This window comes from Gobio gobio, assembly GCF_949357685.1.
Source record: "Gobio gobio genome assembly, chromosome: 20".
Lineage (NCBI taxonomy): Eukaryota > Metazoa > Chordata > Actinopteri > Cypriniformes > Gobionidae > Gobio > Gobio gobio.
Window position 1 is genome coordinate 41,398,382 of NC_137113.1, and position 22,904 is coordinate 41,421,285.

The following is a 22,904-nucleotide window of genomic DNA, read 5'->3' on the forward strand; positions in this document are numbered from 1 at the left end:
AATGAAATTTGCTTAAATCAACAACAAATTCTAATCTGATGTGAACAAGAAACTAATTGTTCAGAGATATGAACGTTTTGAGAAACAAGTTTTTCTCACCTTATTTCTTCTCATTCGAGAATTGAGCCAAAGCGATTGAGAAAAACTGTTAAGTGGACTTACATAATCAAAACAATTAAAAATATCAATTAGCCTACGATATTCATAAGCCAAAACAATTGTTTGATATTTTTGTATTTTAGCTTTTACAGTTGTGCTGTTTCATGAGAAATTATTCCGGTCTTCCCTAAATGTTTTTTTGGGGGGGGTGAATGAACAATTTAAAGTTGTGAAACGGATCAGCAAATAATTATGTAGTTGTGTAATTATTATTTCCCTGCGTGTGTATCATCTAAACGCGTGTTATTGAATGTCCAGCAGGGGGCGCGTGGTGTCTCATATTAGTAAATCCTCAAATGACGTCAGTGGAATTTCAAGATGGCTTCGGATCACGGTCAGGATACGGACATCTACCGGTCTGAGCCAGGAAAGCGTTTATGTTTTAACGGGCATGTCTGTTAACTCGCGTTATTTGCATGCTATTGATATTTACCCTGTTAATATGTTGGAGGACAGTCTAAATCGGTGTCATGGGGAAAAAAGAGGCGCGGAGTCCAACACTGAACTACAGCGCTTTAGCTGTCAATACACAAGAGGATTTTGAATGAGATGGAAAAGACTGAGGATGGACCCGTATAGATATAACGTTGTTTCCTTTATGTGAGAGCAAACTGGGATAAAAACATTCCTAATTGGGTGGTTTCAAAGGGGTCTACAGTAGAGGTCATCCGTGCTACCATCAGGAATTGGGCTGCGGCCGATGGGTATGTATGTACAGTCTCTTGCTATCATAGTGTGCATTTTGACAGTAATGCAGTAAAGGCTGTCTTACTACATTACTGAGCTGTCTACCTAGACCGCATTTATAGGCTTTAACACGTGTTGGGGATGTTCTGAATTGAGTTTTTTATCCAGACGCGGCGCCTGTCATGACACAAAATTCCAAAACCTGATTCTGATGAGCTGAGCTGAATCGAATGCTCGAATCTAACGTTACAATCGCGGTTACGCGGAATCGAATGCACGGATGGAATGTTCTATCATGACTCAAAATACTATCGAGAATTCTAAACGTCATTATGATGTTCAAAAAATTGAATTATGATGCAACAAAATACTGAATCGAACATTCCAATTTCCAAACTTGATTCTATTGCTCATCTAGGCTGCTGAATCAAATGTTCGAACCAAATGTTGCAAACGCGATTATGATGCCCAAAATACTGAATAGAACATTTCCGACATTTTGATGTTCATAAAAACTTTATTGAACATTCGTCCAACAGTGGCCAAAAGTACTGAAGCGCATGCTTGAATTGAATTTTTTTATCATGCCCCAAAATACTGAGTCAAACTTTCTAAATGTGATAATGTTAAACAAACTGAACATACATTTTAAAATGTTATCATGTTAAAAATAAGCTGTTATGATGTCCAAAATACTGAATATTCCAGAAATTATGAAGTTTGATTATACAGTATGAGGCCTTAAAATAGTGAATCAACTGTTCCAAACACACCTATGATGTTTAACAAAGCTGAATTTACTCATTCCAAACTGTTATTATAAGAAAACAAAAATCTGAATCGGATGTACCAATACAATGTTCCAAATGGAATTATGATGCAACAAAACTCTGAATCGAACATTCCAAACTTTATTCTAATGCTCATCTTGGCTGCTGAATCAAATGTTCGAACCAACCGTTGCAAACGAGACTATGATGCCCAAAATGCTGAATAATGTTGAAAAATTTTGAATTTCCAACATTTTGATGTTCATAAAATCTGAAAAGAACATTCAAGTCCAACAGTGCCCAAAAGTACTGAAGCGCCTGCTTGAATTGAATGTTTCATCATGCCCCAAAATACTGAATAAAACTTTCTAAATGTGATAATGTTGTTAAACAAACTGAATCAAATGTTCAAATCAAACATTTCAAAATGTTCTGATGTTAAAAGAACTCGCCATGTTTTTTGTGGAAAATTTAAACAGTTGAGTTTTACCGTTTTCGAATCCATTCAGCCGATCTCTGGGTCTGACAGTAGCACCATAGACTGTAAAAAAATATGGACTTAGTGTCCGTGACGTCTCCCATAGGATTCTGAAGAGCAGTTTTGAAGTGTAAAGTAGAGACGAGCTGGCCGTTGCCATCTTGGCAGCGCGTCACTCCCGGATAACTGAAAATGGGCAAAGAGGCGGGACGTGGGCGGAGCTGAAGTGACGTGATGACTAACAGACAGCAGACAAACGGCTATCCACCTGTCACTTAAAATGGCCACGCCCTTAATGTTAAGGCTTTATATAATGTAAACGAATGAGATCTAAAACAATTCACCCCCCTCACAGTCATCATGAAGGGCAAAATTAGCCGTATAGACCAAAACCACAATTTGTCCCAGGCTGTAAACATGTTTTTTTTTTTTCTCCTGTAAAGTTGGGAATTTTAACATGGGGCTCAATGAGATTCTGCTCCCTTCTTGAGCCTGTCTCTTGTGGCCAGTCGATGAATTGCAGTTTAAGTCACTTCCATATTGGCTTCAAGAGAAACTGCGGGATATCTCGCATTAGCATCTCGCAAAAAAAAAAAATGAACAAAGAGTTTCGATATGTTTCCTATTTAAAACTTGATTCTTCTGTAGTATCATGGGTGCAGCGGCGCAATGATATTACGCAGCGCCTGCAAATAGTCTTAATAGGCGCTGCATAATATCATTGCGCTGCTGCACCCATGGTACGACAGCAAAGTTCCTTGATTATTACACAGGAATGAGAGTATAGTTCCTAGCCATATCGGCCTAGAAAATCACAACTTTTCATTTTCCGTCGGTCTTAGTACACGATGTAACTACAGAAGAGTCAAGTTTTAAATAGGAAAAATAACGAAACTCTTTGGTCATTTTTTTGGAGCGAGATGCTAACGGTCTAATCAGATTCAATGATCTATGCTAAGCTATGCTAAAAGTGCCATTGCCAGACCTGAAGATCGGCTGAATGGATTCGAAAATGGAAAAACTCAACTGTTTAACTCTAGGGGAGTTGGAAAATGAACCTATTTTCAAAAATAGTGGCATGTTCCTTTAAAAAAGCTGTTATGATGTCCGAAATACTGAATAATCCAGAGATTATGAAGTTTGATTATACAGTATGATGCCCCAAAACAGTGAATCAAATAGGGCTGCCGCTAACTACTATTTTTTATCGATTAATCTATCGACTAATTTATTGATTAATCTATCGACTAATTTATCTCAATAATTTTCAACAATTTTACTTAACTTTTAATTTAACTGGCAACGTTGCCATTCAGTAGTGTACTATAAAAAAGTATAAATGTAAACAAGCCCTTGACAAAATGTAAAACTAAAAGAGTAAAAATGTAAAAAGGTACAAATTTGTAAACCAACATAACAAAAAAAGAGAATATCAGCAAATATGTTTTATAATTGTCACTATAATATAATTGTCACCCAGTCGACTAAAAATATTGACGTCCTCGACGCAGTCGATTGTATCGACCAATTGCGTCAGGCCTAGAATTAAATGCTCCAAACATACCCATCACGTCCTAAAATGCTGTCTGCTAGGTAGAGCGCTTGAACCAGTATTTTATTTACTGTGTATGTTTTGAAAGCACCAATTCAAATTGGTTTTATTTTAGGTTATCCACCCAGTGGGGTCCAGAAGTGCAGTGTCATCTCCGAGCATAGTGGGCTTTCTGTAGATTCACCTGTGAAGCTGATGGTGGAGTCATCTTCCTCTGGAGGCAGGGGTGCTGATGAAGCCAGACCACCTCCCCGCATCTCAGATGTTGCAGACAGGCAGGAGAACATAATGCAAGGCATGTTCTCTCACACGGGTACAGCACAGAGAGAGAAAGGCCAATCGCAGGGAAGCCAGGACCACGAGATGCCAGAGTCATGTGATAAAGTACAGCATCAGACCAATACCCAGCCATGTGGCACTAAGCTCCCAAATGGAAATGCAAGCCACAATGCACATGAAGTGACTGAACGCGACTTTCCAAATTCATCTCATCCTGCAAAAAGCTTGAATTCTGAAGATGAACGTATGATGGCAAACGGTGAACTGTCAGCAGATTCCAAAGGTGGTGCCGTTTCTTCTGCGTCTCTGATAAACCAGTCACACTCTGAGTCTGAAGTAACTCCACCATCTCAAGATGGAGCTGAGGACAGAGCGACCGACCGCTGTTCAGATGCCCAGGATTCGGTTTTCAAGTCAACGCATGGGGATGAAGGAGAGCCAGCCAGTCCGTCAACTCCAAAACACTCTCGCAGGACGTTTTCATCTAGCTCTTTCTTCAACACTGACTCTCCTCCTCTCAGTCCAGGTGATGACGAGACCTTTTCCACATCGGATGGACCTGATGACTTAAGGTTCATGGATGTGAGTCTGAATTCCAGGAACACTTATGAAATCAGCCGACGTCTGAGCGCCCCAGACAACATCCCTGGTGTGTTGAGTGTTGCTGCCGCAGAGCTGACTCTCAGCCAGAGGAAACAAGGCATCTCGGACATCTTTAGCAGGTATTGGCATGCTCTACGATTTTGCTTTGTCTAAGATACCATTTTAGAAAATCGCTAAATATGAGGACCACAAATCAGAGGTACATATTATTTCCAGCTTATCAGAAAGATAATTAGATTGTGTATGAGTTCATTAGTAATAAAACTGTTTATGATAATGAAACAAAAAATCTAGACGTGTTTTTAAATGGTTTTGACCATTTTTATACTATTATATTTTATATTAAAAAAAGTTAAAAAAAAAAATCAATACATGTGAGTGCACACACATCTTAATTGTTATTTTCAAAATATGCTTATATGGGTCAATGATAAAAAAAAATAATTTTAAGCAAAACAGTTTTAAATTGCATTTTTATGTCCAAAAAATGTATGGTGTTGATATTGGTTTTACAGCTTTTAAGAACGCATGAATTAATTATTAAACAAGATTTCTGATTTTCCCACCCAGAAAATGTCAGGTGGTGCGACCATATATTAATTTAAAATAATATACATATAAATCACTAGTGTCTAAAATGCATATCACATGGTAAATTCCCTTTCCATTTCTTTATGTATTGCCCTTTTAGTCCAATTCATATAAACGGACACTTTTCTATGTGTTCAAACACCCAATTTTCCATAAGGAGTTTTTATGTATTTTGTTTTTAACTGTAAAAATTATTTGTATACATTTATATAACGGTTTACAGTTATATTTCTTACTTAGTTTTGCAATTGCAGTGAGAATTGATAGTTTTAAAGGGAAATTTGCTGGTCGCACCACCTGACATTTCAAACTCAATTCAAATCAAATCTAACAGGCATTAACTTGGACAACTATACAAAAGTTTGACCATATGCTCAAGGTTATACCAAATTATTATTTTTTTAAATCAAATACACATTTTTATAATAACAACACATTTTCAAAGTTTTCCAGGGGTCATACCACCTGACATAAGTTGAATCAACCTCATCATTACTCAAAAATGTAAAATTATCTAATATTTATGGGAGGGTGACTAATATTGTTACTGCATCAAAGGGGTCCTCTGGGGTCTTCTGTGTGATGTAATATGCTGTCACATGGTTTTCTTAAAGTAACATTGCATAAGATGGCATTTTTATGTCGGTCAGCCCCTGACATTTGGAGAAGTAAATTTTTCGGACAAAAGTTTTTTAAGTAATATAATAGTTTTGAAATGGGACTGATACACTATTTTTCCTCCTCATTTATAAGGAATTGAACGTAAAATCAAGCCAAACTATGTGATTAAGAATTTTACTGAGGAAGTTTTATTGCAGTTTTCTGCTTGCACGTTTGGACGGTCGCACCACCTGACATTTTTGGTCTTTCAAACACAACTCAAAAATTCAATTGAATTTCAAAAAAAATGTAAAGGTTTTCTTATAAAGGAAATATTGTTGATAGATTTGATAGATGACATTTATTTATTAAAATTCTATTTAGGAAAATAATGAATTCGGGCACAAAAAATACATGTCATGTCATTGACCCATGTTTTGTTTTTGTTTTTTTCAAGGCAAAACATTTTCTACACATATCATTAATTATTATTTATAAATGTCACATTGACATTTTACAACCTGAATCAAAAAAAGGTCAAATTATCTGTTATTTTAAGAGACTTATTGACCTTTTCACACAGTCATAAGGGTCTACAGGGGTCCTCTCTCTGATGTAATTTTTCTGTTTTTATTCTGCATGTTAATTGCAAATATTAATAATTAAAGGGATAGTTCACCGAAAAATGAAACTGATCCCATGATTTACTCACCCTCAATCCATCCTAGGTGTATATGACATTCATCTTTCAGACGAATACAATCGGAGTTATATTAAAAAATGTCCTGTCTAATCCAAGCATTATAATGGCAGTAAATGGCGGCCCAACATTTAAAGCCCAAAAAAGTGCATCCATCCATTATAAAGGAAATCCATACGGCTCCGGGGGGTTAATAAAGGCCTTCTGAAGTGAATCGATGGGTTTGTGTAAGAAAAATATCCATATTTAACATGTTATAAAGTAAAAAAGCGTAACTAAAATGTTGGGCTGCCATTCACTGCCATTATAATGCTTAGATAAGACAGGACATTTTTTAATATAACTCCGATTGTGTTCGTCTGAAAGAAGAATGTCATATACACTTGAGGCTTGAGGGTGAGTAAATCATGGGATAATTTTCATTTTGGGGTGAACTATCCCTTTAAGCAGTGATTTTTTTCTAAGTTTGTAAAACTGGATTGTTCATTTAAGGGTATATTTTACCCAAAATCAAAAATGTTATGATGTAATCACCCACATGTCATTCCAATTCTGTATTATTTTCTTGGTTCCATGAAATACAAAAGGAAATGTTAAAGGGGTCATGACTTTTCATTCAGCCTTTGATATATAAAAGTTCATCGTGATATAAGAATATCCTGTAAGTTTCGGAGCTGAACTTCCTTGTTAGTCAAAGAAAAGCTTTTATTGACAGCAGGCCCAGCAAACGATCGATCTCAGAATTAGGGCTGTGTATTGCTAAGAATCTGGTGATACAATACGTATTACGATACAGGGGTTACGATTCCGATATATTGTGATATTGTAAGAAAGGCAATACATTGAGATATTTCTAATTTAAAATAATAAAGAACAACCATATGCATAACCTGACAAGTAACTATTTTATTTAATTAATACAGTATCTTTTATATCCCTAATCACTATTTTGTGCAATCTAATAATAAAGTGACTGCAGGATTCTTCATGTGTATATGTTTTAAAGGTTCAAAGTACAGCAGTTTTTAATTTCTAAACTAATTAACAACAGAAAGTGCATAGTCCATTCCATGACTGAATGACTGTTTGTTTTATATTTAATACTGTAAAGCTGTTTGCTTTAAAGCAGTCTATTGTATAAAGTGCTATTTAAAGTACTGAACTGCACAGCTGGTGCATCCATATCCACATCGCTATCATCAGATGCTTTCGTTCTGCTGCCACCGCTGTCAATTTTGTTGTGTGTTTATTTTGTTACTGGGAGGAAAATGTGCGGTACATATTCTATCGAAACCCTTCTCAGCAGCGCGGATGATGTCTGGATGTTAAGCGAGCTCTCAGATTCAATGCGTTTCCAGAGTATTGGATTATAACTTGGCCTATTTTGCAAACAAAATGACTCTTGTCGATTTCCGCCTGATTCTGTAGCCCCGCCCACGACTCACGGAGCTAAACTGATCGCACTACCGAGCAATAAACATGGCGAAGATAGCAAGATATTGCGCTGTGCCTGGTTGTGGAAGAACACAGTCGCTGCATAAGCTGTTACAGATCGTTTGATATCTATTGATTATGTGTACATGTCTAACTAAACATAACTTACCACTGTCACTGGGCTCGCAAAGCCCAACGTCCCGGGGCTATATGTTTTCCAGACAGGCTACCAATATGTATCATCTTAAATAGTGAAATATCATTCCTTGCTTGATGTGCGTTGTTCACTCTGGACTTTATATTTTAAGGAAAAATACAATCGCAGAAGTTTCGATCATGCTGTCTGCAACGTACTTGGCTTCTGTGTGTGTGTGTGTGTGTGTGTGATGCACGGTTTGCGGTTATATCCACCGATCGGGCGGGCCAAGTAATATAAAAATAACATTCCAATTATTCGCGGGTGGATGAGAGATAAATCATTGTGTTTGTTTGATAAAGACATTTTGCGAGCCCTAGCTTTGGGACAATTCCGTCCGGTTGTTGTTTTCCCCACACGCTTTCAAAACAATTCCTCATGTGTACTCATGGGGGAGCCGAAGCTCATTAAATATGCAAAGTTTATCCAATCCAAGCAGTGGGCATTTACTTCCAAGTCTTCAGCACGCCCATAAAAACAGAGCATTCGATGAGAGAGGCTCAAAACCAGGTCAGAAATAGCCTATTACTTATTCATTATGATGTTTTGGAATGTAAAAACCACGCAAACTTCATAAGTTGACCTCAGATAACAGTAGGGCTGGGTATTGACACAAATTTCACAATTCGATTCGATTTCGATTCACAAGCTTTCAATTCGATTCGATTTTCGATTCGATTCAATTCATGGTATAATGCATGGCCAATTTTCTCAAGGAAAACAAATCTCTGAACTAATGTTGTAAACTATGGGAGTCAGTTGGTGGTACTACATTAGCCTACTAATATTGAAGGTAAAAATTAACTGATTTGTATACAAACACTTAAATTACACTAAATGATTTTTTTTTTAATAATATTAAAGTTATAATATTAACTTTACAATTACACAATTGTACACATCCAATTAACATCCAATTAGTTTTTAAAAAAATATAAACATTTGGCTTTCATAAAAACTTGCCAGATTTATTCATAGGCTACATGCATTAAATATTGAACAACATTAAAAATGACAATCAGTAGCCTATGTAATGTGGTGCATATAATTAGCAAAATGCTCCTCTCTAGAGTTAAGTTTTCTAGCTGACTAACGAGTTTATGGACACTGGATATGTTTTTTTCTGAGGTAAATGACGTTACATGACATTGTTTACTAGCCATTTTACTGACGTCTTTCTGCGGTTAAAACACTTGAGCTATTCTGTGTGACATGATAAGGATTTCAGTAAGTTGTCCTGTATCTTTTAACACACTTTCAGATGCTTATTCATGTTTATTTCGCGCTGTAACTGGTATTAAAGCGGAAGAGAAGATCCGTTCATGTTTGCTCCGCGCTGCCGGTTCTCTTGAGCTGAGCTGCGGCAGAGCGGTATTTATGTTTTGAATTTCGTAAAAAATAGACGTAACCTGAAATCTGAGACTTTGTTTCATATCAATAGTAATAAAGCACAAAGATTATTTCTATTTATTGGATGGGAGGTGCGCTACAATGTTTATTTCATTCATTAACTGAAAACAGGATGACTAATCGATTCTTGGGATTTAAGAATCGATATTGTTTTGTAAAAGTGAGAATCGATTAAAATCGAGAAATCTATATTTTTTTTACCCAGCCCTAGACAACAGTATACCATTTTTTAAAAAGCCAGTTCATGACCCCTTTAATAAGCTGTTCTTTTCCACACAACAAAAGTGGATGGTGGTGATAGTATTCCCAAGCCCCAAAAGGACAAAAAAGCGCTATGGAAGCACTAAATCAACATCCACTTTCACTGCATGGAAAAGTGCAGATAGGACATTCTGCTAAGCATTTTCTTTTGTGTTTCATGGAACAAACAAAATAACATGACATGGCATAAGTAATTGATGAAAATAAAAGTGTTATTTTAGCTGGACTGTCCCTTTAAACTGTCATGTTGCTTCAAGAAATTAATGAGGTATTCAACACATAACAGGTTTGGACAAGGTTTTTATCTTCCGGTTATTGAACTGACTATGAATTTCCTCATATCTTACGATGCTTGTTACAGCTGTCGTAGATCTGATCTCAGCTCAAAAGCTTTGCTTCTGGCAATGCCTGCAAAAAAGAGGAACTTTTTTTAAAATGTCATGCTTTGTGTTCGAATAAGCTTGTGCTTTATCTCAGCTCACAGGCTGTCGTGGCATTCCTCTCAAGTCATGTGCCACGCAGTCAGTGACTTATCCTATCAGGGTTATCTTCATGCTGTGAAGCCAAGAAACCACATTCAGAACTGGCTTGGGCACTTGCACTTGTTTTCAGTGTATCGTCTTCAGATTTTGACAGATGCTCTGTCATGATGCCTTTGGCAGAAATTTGTTCTCCAGAAAGCAGAGGGAGGCCCAGAGCGCACCAGGATGGAAACTCTTTGGAAAGGTCCCGCTGAGAGAGAGTCCACCCAAAGCCTCCAAAACCATACAGCAGGTCTGTTTACACCTCATTCATATTGAGAGGGGACGCAAATCTAGATCTAACAACATGAGACAGCATGTCATAAATCTTTTTATAGGTATTTTAAATAGCTGTTTATTATTGTTAGTGAACATGAAATCAACATGTATCCACTTGATAATTTTCTCTTGTCTTAACGTGCAGAATTTATCAGTGCACATTATTCTAAAGAAAACTATCATAATCTTTCAACAATGATTTTTTATGATCCAATCAAATCACTTAAAGGAACACGCCACTATTTTTCAAAATAGGCTCATTTTCTAACTCCCCTAGAGTTAACAGTTGAGTTTTACAGTTTTAACCGTTAACACTTTTAGCATAGCTTAGCATAGATCATTGAATCTGATTAGACCGTTAGCATCTCGCTCAAAAAAATGACCAAAAAGTTTCTATATTTTTCCTATTTAAAACTTGACTATTCTGTAGTTACATCGTGTACTAAGACCGACTGAAAATGAAAAGTTGTTTTCTAGGCCGATATGGCTAGGAACTATACTCCTAGGCTAACTTTCGTCAACATAACCAACGTGACAACCTAATTTGCTGGCTTTAACTCTGCAACTACACAAACTTAGGGCCGGTCACATTGTAAGTTACCTAGCTGGGGACTATTTTAATGAGAGTATAGTTCCTAGCCATATTGCCCCTAGAAAACTTTTCATTTTCCGTCAGTCTTAGAGTCAAGTAAATAGGAAAAATATCAAAACTCTTTGCTTTTTCGAGATGCTAACGGTCTAATCAGATTCAATGATCTATGCTAAGCTATGCTAAAAGTGCTACCGCCAGACCCGGAGATCGACTGAATGGATTCGAAAACGGTAAAACTCAACTGTTTAACTCTAGGGGAGTAGGAAAATGAGCTACTATTACTACTACTATTTTCAAAAATAGTGGCATGTTGCTTTAAGTAGGATAATTTTATTTTTCTAAAAGTGTACTTTTAACAATTGTGTGTTCAGAAACATAGAAATGAAAGTAGTACATTTAGGTGGTTGCCTATTTTAATTAATATTATATTATTTGTAAGTACGCTTTTAAGATTTAAAGTGCAATTAATGCACTTTTAATTTAATGCAATTAAGCACACTTCTTTTTCACAAGGGCTGCCATACATTATTTCCTGTTAAATATCGTTTACATTCATATGTAATGGAAGACTTTTATAAGAAGAGCAAGATCCAAAAACCGTTGCACGTTTGTTGGTGAGGAAGTGAAACATTACATTGGTTTAAATCAGCGTGTACAGAGAACATCTGATCCTTGCTGTATCACTGAAACCTTAAGAGACATCCATGATTCAAAATCAAATCCAGCCGCATACTGAAGAAAACATTTCAGCTTTGTTGACACTGAGAATCAGATAATTCCATTGTCAGTGAGATAAATAATAAAATATTTTTTTAAGAATAACCATTTAAAAATTAATTTGTAACTTAAAGGGTTCGTTCACTTTAAAATGAAAATTAGCCCATGATTTACTCAACCTAAAGACATCCTAGGTGTATATGACATTCTTCTTTCAGATGAACACAATCAGAGTTATATTAATAAATATCCTGATGTTTCCAAGCTTTATAATGGCAGTGACGGGGACCATTGAGTTTGAAGCTCAAAAAAGTGCATCATAAACGGCTCCAGGGGCTAATAAAGGCCTTCTGAAGCGAAGTGATGCGTTTGGTAAGAAAAATATTCATATTTAAAACTTTATAAAGTAATATATCTAGCTTCCGCCAGAACGCCTTCCGTATTCAACTTGAGCAGAAAGTGTAACTCCTCTCGCAAATCGCTTACTCTACGTCCTACATCATACATCGCGTCAGTTACAGTTTTTCCGTAAGTTGAATACGAAAGGTGGTGTGGAAGCTAGATATTTTACTTTATAAAGTTTTAAATATGGATATTTTCCCCATTGATTTGCTTCAGAAGGCCTTTATTTACCCCCGGAGCCATGTGGAGTATGTTTATGATGGATGGATGCACTTTTTTGAGCTTCAAACTCAATGGACCCCATCACTGCCATTATAAAGCTTGGAAGCGTCAGTCGATTTATCAATATAACACTGATTGTGTTCATCAGAAAGAAGTCATATACACCTAGGATGGCTTGAGGTTGAGTAAATCATGGGGTCATTTTCATTTTAATGTGAACTAATCCTTTAAGAATGACTGTATGGCTGGTAAATCTTCTCAGTTCATTCACCTTTGAAAGGTGTGGGGACGAAAGTTGGTGTTTCAAACAAGAATTTTAGCTTGTTTCACATGAAGCCTTTGCTAAATTGGACGGAGTTCTGCTTTTGGTGCCTTTTTTCAAGGAAGCAGAATGTGCCAGCCATGCATGTCTAACCAGAAACAATTCAGTTCATCTCACCAGATGCCTTTGTACAGGTTTCACTTCTGTTGTTTAGGCAAACATTACAAGCTATGCTACCTTTAATTTCTTTAAGAGACAATGTGTTCGTCTAAGGCCCTGTTTACACCTGGTATTAAGACGTGTTTTGGTCGGTCAGATCACAAGTGGACGAGGCAGACACATACCCATTTACACCTAGTATTTTAATCTGTCTCTTTTGTCCACTTTCAACCACTTCTGTCCTGGTTTCATCAAGAGGAGGGTCAATGGGTGGATAAACGTTGGGGTATTTTCAGATCTTTCGATCTAATGGACAAAATAAACTTGTGCAATTTATATATGAACGCGCCCAGAGATGACGGAGAGCGACAGCTTTCGTTTTTCTAGAAATCAGGAATGGTGAGAGAACCTTGTGCTTGGTACGTTTTTTGTCTTCAAACCAAACTTGGGTCTCCAGCCAACAAAATTTAAAGGGGACATAACACACACAGTTTCTGCCAATCTGATGTCAATCTTGAGTACCTATAGACTAGTATTCTATCCTTCATATATCTCCGATGAGTCTTTTGTTTTATCATATTTATAAAATGCGCAGTACCGATTCTTTCCGAAAACAGTCGAGCCCCTAGAGCCGTTTAGTGGGCGGAGCTAAAGAGTCACGAGCGCACACACACACTACATCATCGCATTATCCCTGGATAACTTTTCTATATGTTTTCATCTATATGATCACTATATGTTTGTGTTGTTTACATTATATGCACTTACGCACTGATTGCCAACAAAACAGACATTTGGTGCCGTTTTACTTACTGTCTGTGGTTTCGACACATGACCGGGATCTTTTATCGCTGGGACCGCTCCTTCTTTCAGTTTCAAACGATCTCGAAATCCAGCGTCGAATTGGCCCTTGTTTATAAAACATTCGTCACAGAAATGCTGGGTACAAAGAAACACACTTGCACAACACTTGCATAAAGCTGGGTTCTTTGGGAAGCTGAACAAGGTTATCTTTCCCTCACAACCAAAAACACACTTCTTTGGTGACATTGTTGATTTCATTGTCTAAAAACAAAATGACAAATCTTTCTCGAATGCAGTCCTGTGCAGCCGACGACTTCCAAAACCTGAACGAAGCACTTTGATGGGCACGCTTCTGCTCTCGCACTGGTTGATGTGTGTGTGTGCGTGCTTCCTGGAGAAGTGCCCATATAAGGAATTCCACCCTTTATGAAGTCATACAGGGCCATACTTAAAAAAAAAACTTAACGAGACTTATACGAACCCTGATGGAGTGTATTTGCCACAGAAATACTCAATTATTCATCCAACCCGTGTTTTGAAACTTTGGCCATGTTTAGCATGAGAATCCAACTATTTAACAGTGTAAATAAAGCACTGTTTCAACACAAATTACCCAGAGCATTTTGTACTTTTTTCCCCCAAGAACTGCTGCTGTCTGCGTTTCCATCGCGGTCTAAAGATTAGTCCGGTGTCGTAGGACTGTGCGCGACTTTACAGTTCCCACTGGATTTCGTCCTCCGCAAATAAACTTAATAAAGCCTGAACCTCGTCGTCGGTCCATCGTCATATTTTATTTCGTCATATAACTCCATTGTTGATTCAAATAGAAAACAACTCTTAATGTACGCACCGCAACAGACTTTTACGGTTGAAGTGAAATGCAGCATGAGCTCAACCAGCATTTTCAGCACACAAGTCCCACCCCAGAAAGTTCCTAAACTTAAAAAAAAAAAAAAAATTACTACCTCACGAGCAGGGCCGTTTTGAGGGGGAAATTTTTACCCAGAACTTCATTTTGACCCCGTTTCCTGCGGTCGAAACACACCGAGTACCACCAAGTCCCTAGTTCCTGGGGAAAGTTCCTGCGGTGGAAATGCGGCTTAAGTCAGAATGCATGAAATAGCATTAGACATCCCCTTTAAATCCTGTCTGGCTTCCCATAATGTTTACACATTATGTCAGTAAGCGGAGAGTAGGCTGATCAAACGCATTTGACCACATGAGCATCTACACTATGAAAGCAATCCGGTCAAATGTTTTTTCGACTACCTCTGGACAAGCTCAACTTTTTAAGACCCCATTTACACCTGTATTTGCATCATCCACTTGTGATCCGATTGACCAAAATGCATCTTAATACCAGTTCCAATAAACAGGGCCTATGTGCTGTGGACTGATCATATGTTTGGGTGGAAGGTAAAGTAGGAACCGAGCCAGATCAAGTTCAGCCTAGAAGCCTGTCTGCAGCTGTGAGCCCAGCTGGCTTGGAGCACAAAACCGTTCAGGATATTAGTGTCTGTGTTTTTAGGAGAGTGAATGTGAAGGTCATTTAGAGGTCAGATCATGTTTTTAGGGAGTACAAACGCACATCCAAAAGTGTATGTAGTGTTTTCATGTAATGCGTGTCCTCATGCTATCTCTGCCCTGCTTATCTTCAGTCACACACACACGGTTCTCTACGCATTTTGTTTGATTACTAACAGCCAAACTCCTCGTTTCTTTCTGTTTATCGAGTTAAACTACGCACAAACAAAAAGGAAAACTGGATCCAGTCAGAATAAAGCCTGTCCAGTAAACGGGTTAAAGAGGAAAAAGTGCTTTTGGAGTTTATGCTGACATGATTTGGCAGAGCACAATAAGTCGTGACAGCAAGATCTGTCACGACTTATTGTGCTCTGCCGAATCATGTCAGCATAAACTCCAAAAGCACTTTTTCCTCTTTAACCTGAACCCAGTCCAGTCAGCACAGTTTTGAAGCAAAGGCCATTATTTCTCGTTCTCAGGATCTGCTTTATGTTACTCTATTTCTGTCATTTTGCTCTCTCTTCAGGAAGGTAACCCAGGCAATCTCACATCTGTATCTACACCCAATCTCTTAAGTTCAGGGGTATGATGTTTGGTTTCTAAATGAGCTCTCCTTCATTCTCACTGTCTCCTCTGTGCACCGAGCCGTACACCTTCACTTCCCATCGGCCATTTCAACCACTCTCACGTCACGCGACACGCCTGCTTGACTAGTACTAAACACTTGCTGTTCATGTCCAAAGAATAGTTCACCCAAAAATGAAGTAATTTACTCACCCTCATGTCATTCCAAACCTGTATGATTTTTCTTCTTTCTTTCCAACACAAAAGAAGATATTTGGAAGAATGTTCACGCTGCTCTTTTGCATACAGTGACCAGAGACTCCTGTCAAGGACAAGAAAAGAAAGAGTAGTCCATAAGACGTGTGTCCTGTGAAGTTGTAAAATAGCTTTGTGTACCATTCTTCTGCTGTTCATGTTGCTCTCAAATTTCATTTGCATATTCAAAGTTGGTGCATTGTGATTTGTCTGAAGCTGTTTAATCTGGCATGCTACATCTCGACAACACAATTGGCACGTCTCAATCAGATCTCTATTTCACGAGCTCGTGAATCAGTATATTGTGTACATGAATTCGGGCACTGGTAAGGACAGTAAAGGACACTGGCTCACTACAAATTGGGACACTAATGACTATTTCCGGCGACGTGACAACGCCCTCATTGTACAACATCACTACTGGTATTTATGAGCTGATATCTGTCTGACATCACTTGTAATGTTATTTAAAGTACATTATGATAAATACTTGTTACATATACATACAACATTCATAGATTGTGTTCATTACCTCTCTAGTGATGTATTTGCTGAAATATAAAATAATGGTTGGTATTTTTAGAAACATCTATTGAGTGTCAGTGCAGTGAGTTGGTATGATTGCAGTTTTGCACTTCTGAACTTCCATTGAGAGAACATAGTGAGCATCTATGCTCCCTGGTTTTCACAGTGCATTGTGGGACTTTTTAGGGAGCGAACATTTCAGTGCACTGAAAGGATTCTGCAATTGAGACAGCCCTTAAAAGGGCCGACTCCCAGATCAGTGCCCTGACTACTGAACTAGGGAGCTGATTGAGGTGCACCCTATGTGTGTTGCTCTTAAAGGTAGGGTAGGCAATAAAGGTTTGGAGAGGCTAGCAATAGATCACACCCTCCCTTCAGAGCATTTTCAAAGCCATGCCGCCTTCAGAACGCATAAACAATTTAAAGAGCGCTGACCTGTACACCTGACTGCTGGAGATTAAATTCGGCGATGATAGTGTTGCCATTGAAACACATAAATTTGAGTCATGAACTGCTCCGACTATAACATCACAGGTTTCCATCTCTTCCAAATTACAGTAGTTATGGCGTGAATTCAGCATAAGCTGCATGTTTTGCTTCAGGAGTTAGGTGACTAACTCTGCAAAGCATTCAAAATATTTTTATGTGAGAATATTGTGTAAAAATATTTGAATACTTCTAAATATTGATTTTTGTATGGAAAAAGAGCAGTGTGAAAACTTGAGGGTGATCAAATGATGACAGAATTTAAAGTTTGGGTGAAATATTGCTAACATGAACTAACACAAAACAATACTTTACAGCATTAATTCTACATTTACCTAATATATTTTTAACATTTCAAGTTATATATTAATATATAACTTGTATAATAAGGATATTAAATAATGTATTATGAACACGCATGTATTAACAATAAACAATATTTATATTATATAGATATAAGGTTGCAATATTAAGTTAATATAGTATGTGTAGATGAACATACATTAATAAATGCTCTAAAAATATATTATTAGTTTATGATACCTAATGCACTAACAAATGTTATTGAACGATATTGTAGAGTATGATCCCTCTAACTTACCTTATTTTGATTCAACCATATTTTGGTCGAAAATAAATATTTTTGTAACAGTTTTTTTTATTTTTATAAAGTAAAAAACTTGAGCAGAAAATGTAAAGAAACTCTTACATTTGATGAAAATATATTTTTTTTTCCATGGGAGACAAAATAATCTTTTTGAAAATTATTTTTTGTGATTTAAAAACAAATTGAAAAATGTAACATTTTAATGAATATATATATATATATATATATATATATATATATATATATATATATATATATATATATATATATATATATATATATATATATATATATATATATATATATATATATATATATATATATATATATATATATATATATATATATATATTCATTAAAATGTTACATTTTTCAATTTGTTTTTAAATCACAAAAAATAATTTTCAATATATATATATTATATATATATATAATTTTAATTACATTCTTTTAAAAAATAAACTTTTAGGCATATTACAAATCAACCGAACCAGCAGAAAAAAGCTTTTCTTGATCCCTGAGTCTGAATATGTAAATATGCAGCTCTTAGTATGAGGCATAAATGTTCTTCTTCTGATATCAAGCAGTTGAACTTTGCATGATAAACACCAGTTAATCCTCTATTATTTCCTCTCTGACTAGTTTCTTTCATCACCCATATTTCTTAGAAAAAGAGCCCCGTTCACAATATACCCATTGACCTCTAGAAGTTTCTCAGACAGACGAGGAATAGTCTCTGTGCGGCTGTTCAGTCAGTAATGATGAATGGGGTTGAGCTTGTGCTGTAGGTGGTACAGGAAGAGAAACTGGACTACCATTCTCAGGAAAGCTGTGGTTTAGCTATGGTTTTTACACAATTCCTGATAACATGAGGCTTTGAAACATTCTAGTGTCCTCACGCTTCCTCTAATGAACAAACACCCAACTTCCACATTCCCGACTTTTCTCTCCATGGCTGTAAACATCACACAACGCTTCATACCATGCCGGCCCCAGCCTCAGCATCGCCTTGATCTTCACACGCCTGCCACCTGCCTCCATATTCTCATGTTCAACTCTCACAAGCACATTCACACCTTTATAACACTCCTTTCATTCAGCTCACAGTGGCCACACACTGAACTTGACATGTTGGTTTTCTCACAGGAGTACGAGGCCAAGGTGTCTAAATCCAGCCAGAGTCCCTCCCTGCCCGCCCAGGGCCGACGGAAGAACCTGGAATTCGAACCATTGTCCACCACGGGACTCATATTAGAGGACCGCCCCGCGTGAGTATCATGCACAAGATAAAAGCTTTTTCTTCCATGTCATATGTTTTTGTCCTAACCACCTGTAGTTAGTAATAATCTGTTGACAATAAATAATAAATTAATATTATTATCTCTGGTCGATAAAATAGTTTACATTTTATGATATTGTGAGATTGGCCATATACTGTAGGCCATATATCGCTTTACTTGAGTACACTGTATATATGCAGATACATTTGCATGTCCTATATATATATAAGGGCTGGCAATCGATTAAAATATTCAATTGCGATTAATCGCATGATTGTCATGAGTTAACTCGCGATTAATCGCAAATTATTCACACATTTTTATCAGTTCTAAATGTACCTTAAATTAATATTTTTTCAAGTTTTTAATACTCTAAAAAACATGGGTATGGACAAATATGCATGCTTTATTCAAATGTATGTTTATTAGAGCATGAAGACTAGACATGTATCAAAGGTCTTAGATGTTTTTCAAAGAACTTGTTCATGTCTCTTAAAGCTACACTGTGTGATATTTTCCCCCATCTAGCGGTGAAAAGGTATATGACCATCCAGTGAATATTAGTTTCTGTTCCTCTCAATTCCGATTTCGTTTTAACTCCTACGGTGGCCGATTTAGTCCAAGATTAACATGGCTTCCAGTTCGACCTCGTCCAACGCGAAACGCGAAAGGCGAAGCTTGAATTTACGGGTATGTCCCTCTTTGGCTGATGTACTTTCAAGATGGAGGGGCAACATGGCGACCGGCATTCGAACCCCTCACCCGTATGTATTTTCAATGGCATATTATAAACTTACGAGAATACTTAATTACTTGAAAGAAGTAAATATACATTAATGAGCACACATATTTTTGAAAGAACTAAGTCTTTTTAGCTAAGAATGAACAAAAAAAGTTACACAGTGTAGCTTTGAGCCTAAGCTTTAAAAATTCAGAATAAACAGTGATTTTTCTCGTTTTAAAAATAGAAATAAAGGGCGTTTTTACACTGGCAGTTTAGTTCAGAACGGGGCACGGTTCGCATGAAAAATTGGTAATGTGAAAGCTGTCATGCAGACCTGAGAGCGCACCAGGGTACCGAACCCGAGACTGGCGGGAGGAGGTGCTCGGTTGCACTCAAACTGTGCCGCGATTCGCGTGAACAGTGTGAGAAACACGGACTCGGGAACGCTCTTGTTCAGAAAAGTAACCTGTACATTCGTTTTAGCCGATTGTAATGTATAGTTCAATAAAACACATGTACTGTAAGTGGTGATGGTGTTGATGATTTACCTCGGATATGAGCGAGAGCACGCGCATGCAATCGCTTCAAAGTCCCTTTGCAAGCATGCAACAGAAGCCCCCTTCATCCAATATATTGACCCGCGTTCTGTTTTCTATCATACCCTGTGGATGTTTGTGATTATGTAAGACGCACGCAAATGCACCAGGGTTCAACAGAATCAAGTTGACCAGCGCTGCGGGGGAAACCGAGAACTATCGCGCTCGGACTTTGACTGTAGCAAACGTGCTCAGTGTAAAAACGCCCTTTTCTTTCATTTCGACTTGGAGTCTAATAAAAGTTAAACAGAAAAAATGGTAGCTTATGTAGGCTTTATAACGTCACACGCTGCGGCATCCTTTACGTCTACGGCAGCTCTCAATTTCTCCGACTATGGGCTAGGCCACGGATCAAACAGAAAATGCACGCTGTGTTAATTGCGCGTTAAAAAAATGAGTGCCGTTAAAATGAATTTGCGTAAATTTTGACATTCCTAAATATATTATATTATATATACATTTCAATAATATGAAAACTCATATGAACTCAAAATGAATTACTCGCTCAATGATTTAACTAACCAGGTACAGAACAAGTACTTACTCACTTTCTTACAAGATAAAAGCCATTTCTTCCATGTTAGATTATTTTTTTGTCCTGACCAGCTGTAATAATCTGTAGACAATAAAAGATAAAAAGTTTAAATCTTTTTTTTAGCCATACCTCTGTTCACAATATTGCATACTTACATTGCAAATTAAAATTATTATTATTTTTTTTTTGATTTTAAAGTCCTCAAATACAAATATTTTTTTAATGTATTCATGATAATTTCATATTTTTTGTGCCGAGCTCTGACATTGGTTGCAAAACATAGACAATACGTTGAAAATAGTTTAGTCAAGAGTCTATAGTAGTAGTTTAGGAGTTCACCAGCATGTTTTATTTGAATAGCACTTTTCACTTAGTACACTTTTTTCAAAGCAGCTTTAGAGGATATCATGATGCTAATGTTTATAGTGTCTTAATATAAAATTGGTTATGCTTTTATACTTTATATATAGAGCTATTTGGTAATATAGTTTACATTTTGCAATGATATGAACAATAATGCAGTTGACATTTGCTATTATATATTGCTTTATGTAAGTGTACTGTATTTATTCAAGTAAAGTAGAAAGTACTATATATCATAATCCAGTTTTAAATATATAATTTGGCGATAATAGAGTTTACATTTTGCGACGATATAAACAATAAAGCAGTTGTAATTTTCTATATAACTCTTTTTGTGAGTGTACTTTATGTACGGGGGTAAAGTTAGATATACTTCCTGTAGTTGTAGGTTGGAGTTATTAATTTTTTATGTGGTGATGTTGAGGATTATGAAACGTGAGTGATGAAGTGACAAGCCTAATTACTATTTGGTGATCATGTGTATCACTGTTGTGGGTAAATTATGCATACTGTAGAATGACAGGTTTGAAATTTCAATCAAATCGCCCACCCCTAAGCATTTTAATTGAGAAGTTAATTAAAGATAGTCATGGCATAATGCTTACAACACAATGTATATAGTGTGTAATATCTTCAAACCTGTAGTGTGCGAGCCAAAGACAACTGTGATAAGAACAAACTCCATTTGATGTTGGATAATGGAGGAAAGAAAGCCTTGGGGGAAACCAAGCAACAACAGTTCTCCTCTGGCAATACACTCCAAATGTAATAATTAAGTAGACATTGATTCAACTGTAAGAATAAGCTGTGGGAGTCTTTAATGTCCATCAAGGATTAAATAGTAGAGTAAAGGTAGGTGTTTGTCACCTTCCCAACTTGTGGCGTTCTTTCGTTAGGTGCTCAGGATTACATTGACCTGCGTTACATATCCTAGCAAACCTTGAGAGGCTCATCTTTCCCAAACAATGGGCTATAAATAAGACTTAGCAACACAGACTGGGTTGTATTTCGCCACGCTAGTCTCTTCAGTCCCCAAGTCCTTATTAAGAATAAATGACCAGCGAAATGTGAGCATGTCAGCCAAACCATGAGGTAAACCAGCGATGAGGAATTTTCCAGAAACTTCTAAATGAAGTTTTTTTCTGAAACATGTCATTAAACAGGTTTTTAGACTGTGCATTTGAGACGTTTAATTGTCCATTTTGTTGTGACAACTGAAATCATTGGAATCACTTCCTTCCTCAGGAACCTCCCTGCTAAGTCAGAGGAGGAAGCTCAGCGCCACCGTCAGGAGTATGATGAAATGGTGGCAGAGGCGAAGAAGAGAGGTACTTTTTTTATGTTTTACATAGAAAATAAATTTTTTAGTCATTCTACTTCAAATTCTCACATTTAATTCTCTTTCTAAGTAATTATGTGTGAAATTGTCTAGCAATTTCTGAGTGAAAATACTAGTTTCAAAGTAAATTCTACATCCAATTTTTTTTTCAGTTATCATGTTAAGTTTAATCAATGTATGTGTTTATGGCTGAATCTCATGAAACATGTCAAGAGCATGCCTGGGACATATTTTATCCCAAAACCAGATGCTTTTATCCAAATGAGAAGCATCACAAATATTTTATCAAAAATGAGTTAAATATGGTTGCAATATCGCAGTGGCAAATTTCAGGAGTAAGTTTGAGACGTTTTTGTCTCATTACTGTAATTAATTTTCTTTCTTTTTTTGAATTGTTGAACATTTTGATACATTTTTACTGTGATTAT

The 22,904-nt window shown here is 36.8% G+C and overlaps 1 protein-coding gene across 4 annotated transcripts in view; it reads left to right on the forward strand.

Moving 5' to 3' along the window:
- Positions 1-457: 457 nt before the first annotated feature.
- tbc1d12b (TBC1 domain family, member 12b) overlaps positions 458-22,904 on the forward strand; it is a 36,526-nt gene continuing 14,079 nt past the window's right edge. Inside the window, exons 1-6 of one of the 4 annotated variants that reach the window (XM_079845644.1) lie at positions 458-863; positions 3,762-4,647; positions 10,383-10,494; positions 15,729-15,785; positions 18,786-18,907; positions 22,383-22,465. In XM_079845644.1, the coding sequence (XP_079701770.1) occupies positions 860-863; positions 3,762-4,647; positions 10,383-10,494; positions 15,729-15,785; positions 18,786-18,907; positions 22,383-22,465 (1,264 nt within the window). In that variant the 5' untranslated portion in view covers positions 458-859. Of the gene's footprint in view, positions 872-3,761; positions 4,648-10,382; positions 10,495-15,728; positions 15,786-18,785; positions 18,908-22,382; positions 22,466-22,904 lie in introns of all 4 variants that reach the window. The other 3 variants (XM_079845646.1, XM_079845647.1, XM_079845645.1) reach the window with 3 other exon arrangements.